The following is a 7,309-nucleotide window of genomic DNA, read 5'->3' as shown; positions in this document are numbered from 1 at the left end:
TACCTGCAAGTACAATAAAAGGATGAACAGAGTGAAATTGTGCATCGAACAGCTTGGTGAAAGAAACTACCCATGGCCATTGGTGACACTTCCAATTTTCTTCTTATCCATGTTTATTAATCAAATAATGTTGATTTAACAAGTCTCTACACCATTCTTTCAAATTTTTACTTCAGGCGTCTTAGAGGGTATTAAAAACTAGATACTGTTAATTTGATATACACTTAGATGTCAAGTTGAGACGTTAAGTTTCTAACGGTCAATAAAATATGTACTTTGAGAATGATTATTAAGAATTTTTGCAATATCACATTAAATTATTTAATACAACTAGATATCAATATTATTGAATATAATTCTATTTAATAAATATTAGTTATTAGTTTATTACCTAGTTATTAATCACAATATATCTGCAGTCATTTTTTGTATTAAACTTTATACAATATGTAGGTACGTTCATAAGGGATAACCTTTATGACAGTTATTGGTTATAACTAATTGTGTAATAATTTATGTCTTCAGCTCTCAAATATACATTTTGATCACATACTTAGGATTGATAGTTAATACATCATATAATTATAGGTATTGGGCGTACAGCTGCACACGTATAAAATACTGCTATAGTATTACAATTTAAAATGAAGCTAGCTCTGATTGTTTGAACAATAATAGGTTGGATAGATAAAATAATTAAAATTTCGTCTCGTGAACGGTAATAAAAATAAAAAAAACCACCGAGCGACTAATTTACAACTAGCTGAAATTTCTTAAAAATAAAATGGATTAAATTGCGAACATCGTGGTTTATTATAAACGCATAACCTTGACAATTATAATTATTATTCCGTAGTAATAGGTAGGTAGGTAGTTGGTTAATCTGCTGTATCAATGTACTTTTCAAGCCAAGTTCATTGTTATTTTTTTTTTTATTGTTATTATTATAAACTCGCGATTATAAATTAAGTGACAAACTTCATTTAAACGTTGATCATAGTTTTAGTATAAGTATAAGTTAAATTGAACATATTAATAGGAAATACAACATTGGTTTTAATTCATTTTATATTTCGATGATAACAATAACACAGAACACTACCTACGTTTAACGCCATGGTTGACTTTTTAAAATTTTTGCGGGAAATGACATGGCACGAAGGTTGACGTGGCTAATTTTTTCAAGGTTAATTTCAAGTTCTTAACACGAAAATGTAATATAATAATAATATAATGAACACTTATAATTGTAAATTGTCTGTATAAATTATTATTGAACAAAAAACAAGTTATTTATTAGGTATGTTTATTGTTCTTGAAATTAAAACTACACAATGGCAAAGTCTGTTCACAACGTTCATTCGTATATTATTGTTGGCATTAAGGACTTTTAGCGTGACTTGGTTGACACAAGTAAAAAATGCAAGGAAAAACATATAATATATTTAACTCCTATCATTTCACAAACGCTTAACAGAGTCAATGAGCCTTTACAACACATAAACATGTTATGCAGCATAAAACAAATCGTTGGTAACAAGTTGACGAATTACTTTAAATTATTTTCGAACTTTTAGAGAGCCAAAAGCACAACCGTACTCGATACAGTATCAAGAATTCAGATAGGTGTTGTATTGTATTATATTCATCATTTTTTTATTAATAATTTATCTATTCGACTTAATTTGTTCATTGATGTTTTTTTTTTAGTTTAATTATTGCATTACAATAAAAATACTATGCTGTAGGTATTAGTATTATAATTAATATATAATTAGTACTATAATACATTATAGTATTTATGTTTTATAACATGTAATAGGTTTTCAATTAAAGCATATGAAATGCAAATATTGATATTAAAAATTTGCAATTAGGTCTGATATTTCCATCCAAATGATCTTCAAGGTTGGCAATAAACTAAACCAAGACATTTCGATTATGTCAGGTTTAAAAGCAATTTGCTTACTTAGTTAATCGGTTTTTTCAACTATGCGCGCCTAACTATTTAATATTATATACAACTCTGTTTTATAATAATATATGTGTACAAACTAAACAACCTAATTAGAATACTTCGTTTTAAATTAATACCGTATACCTACATAGCCAGCTATACCATAAAATCATGAATTTATCAACAGTGTTGAATTTAATATTATTCCGACCGGAGGCGTACAGACTATATTCTGATTGTCTGATATAAAATATTATGAAAATATTCGCCTATATTCGCGATGCAACTACCACATAGCATGAATAACTCTGCAGTATCCTGCTTCCATATAGATCCCAAGACTCCAAAATGTATATTTTATCTTTTACTTTGTGTGAGCTGATGTCTAAAACGATGATAATACATACTACGGCTTGAATTGGTGTCTCCAGAAGAGGTAGGTGTGCGGGGTGAGTGGGCGGATGGGTGTATGCGAGTAACCTGTTATTTAAAAAAAAAAATATTAAGCAGACATCTGCAGCTTGCAAATGCAATTTAGTGTTCTGGAACGAGCATTTTTAATACAACTGTATTGTCATGTCGCTCTACAATTGCATTTCTAATCATTTGAAATGCGGCTAGACGTGCTCTCTCGATACACTGTTATTGTATCATTGAGTAATTATACCACTATATAGAGATATATTATAATTGTATATTATCATAATTCAACAAACACTGGCCATTGCCCATTAGTGTACAATATTTTATTAAATTTGGTCGTGCGCATCGCATATTAGATTAATTGTTTTCTAATGTTTATATAAAGCTATCACTCGCTGTGTCCTTTATATATTATTATTATACAATACAGGCTATTATAGCCGTACGATGGCAGTGTGTATCGTGATCAGTGCACATTATTACTGTGTTTGTTATTGTTATAAACTGTTTATGTATAATAGTTCTTAAACGCTTAGATACTGCAGGCGTTGAGTAGGTATTTATACATACACATATACACGCGCGGGCACAAAACTTACACTCGACGTTTATTCTATACAGAACGACACGCGTTGTATATAGAATATTACTAATAATTAATAATCAGTTGTTTAAACAATAATACTATGATATGGATCCACTGACCGCCGCCCCTTAAATTACATACGCGTGTTTAATAACTGCTTGAAGTACCTACATATTGTTTTTGGGCGGCGGCATAATTGATAAACTAATCATCTTAATCGATAATTTTTATTTTATCAAACAAACCATAATATTTATTGACCGGGTTGAAAATGTTTAATGTACTTTATGCGTTTAAATCACCGCATTTTTGTGTAGGTAGATGTGTAATCCTTATTTGAAATTGTTCACAAAATGAAATTACGAAGCAACAATATAATTAAAAAAACAGTTTAAAATAACGAAAAAACTTGTAGAAAAGAAATGTTTAAAAATAGTTTTGTGTGGATATATTGTACATAACCCAGTGCGATATTATTGTCATATTATTAGGGGAAGTAATGCTAACTAGGGGAAGTAATGCTAACGCGGTCCCCCCTCTGGTTCTTGATACCACAAAAAAAAAAAAATTATTGTCATATCAGCATATCGCTACTCGGTAGCGGGTACACACATTATACGTAAAACGCAACAACACGATGTAGATGATAACAAATAATAATTATTATTGGAGCTCCAAAAGTAAGCATTTTATGAGCGAATGTCATAATATAATGTACATGGAGGTAAAATATTACTCACGTTAGTGGCTGACACTTGTTATGAACGCCACCGCATATGCCTGTGGTGTTGTGTTATATTTTATATTGCGTCTCTGGTTGTATCCGTAGACGTCAATTTGTTGAAAACCGTTCTCTGTGTAGCGGGTGATAGTCAAATGTTGTTTAATAGATTATTAATAAAAAGAACACACGTTTTAGATTTAAATGAGAATATTATACTTTATTAGTTTTAAGAAATATAATTTATACTACAAGCACACTACTTAACTCGAATGAGTCGGGTTCAAGACTAAATTGCCGACAGGACCGATACTATAGTCTTGTCGCGCATAAGCACATATCTGCGATAAGACGCCTACATACAGGCGTTATTATATTATGTAAAACAAGCGTCTCTATAGTCTCTATAGTGGTGGGCATATAACACCCCCCGGGTTAGACGGAAGATCATTATCCTATTTTTAAACAATTATTTTGGGTAATGATTTTCCTTTTCTTATTTTAAGTTCTACTTTATTTTGTTCATTTGGTTCCGTCGAACTCGGTTGGTTTACATTGACATTTTTAATTTTCTTAAAATTAAATATTTTTCTTATTATGATAATTAACAGAATAATTATTAATAAACAACATAGTATTATTAAACCAATAATATAATAATTTATATAAATTGAAGATTGTTTATAATCTAAATTATCTTTTGGGATAGTGACTTCATTATCATCTTTATATTTTGAAAATACAATTTCTGGGGATACGAATTCTTTTATTGTGTTAACATTATGTACATATTTAGTTAAATTCATAGTTGGTATGAAGTCTGATTTTAATTCTGAATAAATTGTTCTAAACGGAATCATGCGATAACCTCCTGAAATTGCAGAACATTGTTCGCTTAGTGATAATATTCCTGATCCAGTAATTACTTCTGTAATTGAATCTTTATTGTAACACGTTAAAACCAAATTTTGGTTTGTTACTGTGAAAATCCACGAATTTGATGACATAAGCTTATGAAAAATCCCATGTTTAAATGAAGTGTATTTTATTTTACAAAAATCTGTTAATTCTGTTATATCTGAATAAGAAATTAAATTTATTTCACACTCGTTTGATGTCACTACCCTTTTGGCTAAAAAGTTTTTACAAATTTTAAAACGGTTTGTATCAGTACACAAACTAACATCGTTTTCGCTTAAGTTAATAAAATATTCCTGATCAATAGTTATGGCTATAAACTTAAACCTAGGTTGTATGAACATAAATCTATTATTTTCTAAATATACTGGGTTTGGTAGAACATTATATAGTTTATACATGTTACTTAATACTAAGGGAATAGTATTGATGAATATAATTAAATCATCACTTTTAACGATTGTAGTTTGCATTATTCTATACAGTTCAGACATACCAGATACATCTAATTTTACAGGAATATTTAAGTCAGGTGAAAGATTCAATTTTATCAATTTAATTTCATCTAATAATTGATTTGATGATATTACTAAAGGGTGTAACTTCCCATACATAGCCGAATGTAAGATTTGAATAATTTTCCCTATTTCCAAAGCATATTGGTTATATATTAATTTTAGATTTAAAATTTGATTTTCCAATATAATTTTTATATTTTCATCACTAAACTCTTCTCTTTCTGATAAAATAAACCGGCGAATTTGTCTTATGTTATTTTGTATTTCCGTCGTTGCGTCTATAGTTGGTTTATTTATCATTATTGCATCATTAGTATTCGCAGGAGTAATTATTAATTTACTTTCTGCTAAATTTTGAAATTTCTGTCCACTTTTTATCATTGTTCTAATATTCGAGTATAATTTATAAACATCGTCCATTTTTATAGACCCGAACAGAGTATATATCATTTCTTTTATACTATTAGTTACATCACGTTTATGTTTTGAATGATCTTGTTCTTCAATTATTTGGACTAATTTGTTAGTCTCAAATTCAAATTCGTTCAAAACTTTTTCTGATGTATTCTTAAACAACGAACAAATTTCAGCTGTATAAAATTTCTTTTTTAAGCATAAGAAAGTGCATTCATTTGAAAAACTTTCGGTCGCTTTATTGCAAAGTTCTAGAGTTTCATTCTGGAAATGTTTGATTTGTAAATAATGTGCCTGATAAATGGATACATTTAAATATATTGCTATCTCCCAATTTGCAGCTGTAGTATGCATGTCGGAGATGTAATCGAAGTAGATTCCTGGTGATTCTTTTGCATACGAGATGTTGTACAAGGGTTCTGTTTTAATAAGAGATTCCATCATACATATTATTCTGAAACACCATTGTGTATTATTTGACTACAAGTTAATATGTGAAATATATTATTTATATTATATTATTATTATTATTATTATTAAATTTTTTTTTTTTTTTTACTTAAATTAATAATACGGAATATTATTACATTATCCTTTTTTTTTTTTTATGGAGAACACACTTTAAGTTCGTTTATGTGTATTTTCACTTCTTTTCGTTCTTTTTGTATTATGACATTTTCATTGTCTTCTAATTGAGTAACCAAATACGGTCCAAGCCATTTAGGACTTAATTTGCCTTTTGGTTGGTGATTTTTTATCCAAACTCGATCTCCTACATTGAAGTTAATTTCATGTCGATTTTGGTCATATGTTTCTTTGGATTTTTCTTTACTTAATAATATGTTTTCTCGAGCTTGTTTGTGTGACTCTTGAAGTTTTTGTTTCAACTCGAAGACATAATCATCGTAGTTGTATCTAGGTTGAGGAGTTCTACTTAATGTATGTGGTATTGAGGCAGGGAATCCATATATTAATTCGTATGGTTGGTGTTTGGTTGTTGTATGTATTGTCGTGTTGTATACAAACATTGCATACGGAACATAGTCATCCCAGTCATCAAGATGTTTATCGACATAATGTCGAAGATAAGCGGCTAACGTTTGATGTGACCTTTCAAGTCCACCATTAGATTGTGGATGGTATGGTGTCGTTTGCAGTTTATCTATCTGCAGTAACTTACAACAGGCAGCAAATATTTTACCCATAAATTCTGTACCACAATCTGTTAAGATTGACTCCGGTATTCCATGTTGGCATACAAAACCTTCAACGAATGCTCTCGATACCGATTTTGCGTCATGAGACACTAACGGATATGCAGCAGAAAACTTCGTTAAATCGTCTTGTAGTGTCAATATATAATTATTTCCCCTTTTTGACTTGGTAATTGGTCCAACAATATCTAAGAATATACGTTCAAATGGTTTGGAAGATGTAGTTGTTATAACCATGGGTTGTTTGACGGTTTTATTGAGGGTTTTATTTCTCTGGCATGATTGACATGACGATACAAAATTTTGTACATCTTTTTTCATTCCTTTCCATGTATGTTGTTGTTTTATTCTTTTGATTGTTCTGGAAATTCCTTGATGTCCTCCAAGTGGTGAATTGTGAAATTCTTCGATAATCTTATATTTATCTTCTTCTGTATAGGTGTCATCAATGAACACTAGTATTTTGATTTCAGAGCCTTTAAAATGGAATCGAATCATTGTGCGTATTTCAGACCAATCTAATTGATCTATTCCACAAGATTTTTTTGGTAATGCAAG

The 7,309-nt window shown here is 29.6% G+C and overlaps 1 protein-coding gene across 1 annotated transcript; it reads right to left on the bottom strand.

Annotated features, from left to right (window-relative positions):
* Positions 1 to 4,148: 4,148 nt before the first annotated feature.
* Positions 4,149 to 5,978, bottom strand: LOC111036193. Its single transcript, XM_022318126.1, has 3 exons — positions 5,465 to 5,978; positions 4,401 to 5,248; positions 4,149 to 4,259 (listed from the first exon to the last, which is right to left on the bottom strand). The coding sequence occupies exons 1-3, from the start codon at positions 5,976 to 5,978 to the stop codon at positions 4,149 to 4,151; spliced, it is 1,473 nt and encodes a 490-aa protein (XP_022173818.1).
* Positions 5,979 to 7,309: the final 1,331 nt, after the last annotated feature.

The sequence above is a fragment of the Myzus persicae genome, unplaced genomic scaffold (assembly GCF_001856785.1).
Source record: "Myzus persicae strain clone G006 unplaced genomic scaffold, MPER_G0061.0, whole genome shotgun sequence".
In the NCBI taxonomy this organism is placed as follows: domain Eukaryota; kingdom Metazoa; phylum Arthropoda; class Insecta; order Hemiptera; family Aphididae; genus Myzus; species Myzus persicae.
This window is presented reverse-complemented; position numbering and strand designations above follow the sequence as displayed.

What these genes read in the sequence shown, in the direction of transcription:
- LOC111036193 (XM_022318126.1), bottom strand. Translation starts at nt 5,978, where the DNA reads ATGGAATCTCTTATTAAAACAGAACCCTTGTACAACATCTCGTATGCA. An exon ending in ATTTCAAAATTTAGCAGAAA is followed by an intron (nt 5,249 to 5,464) that starts GTAAATTAATAA and finishes CTTTGGAAATAG; the next exon opens with GGAAAATTATTCAAATCTTA. An exon ending in AATATAAAGATGATAATGAA is followed by an intron (nt 4,260 to 4,400) that starts GTCACTATCCCA and finishes TTTAATTTTAAG; the next exon opens with AAAATTAAAAATGTCAATGT.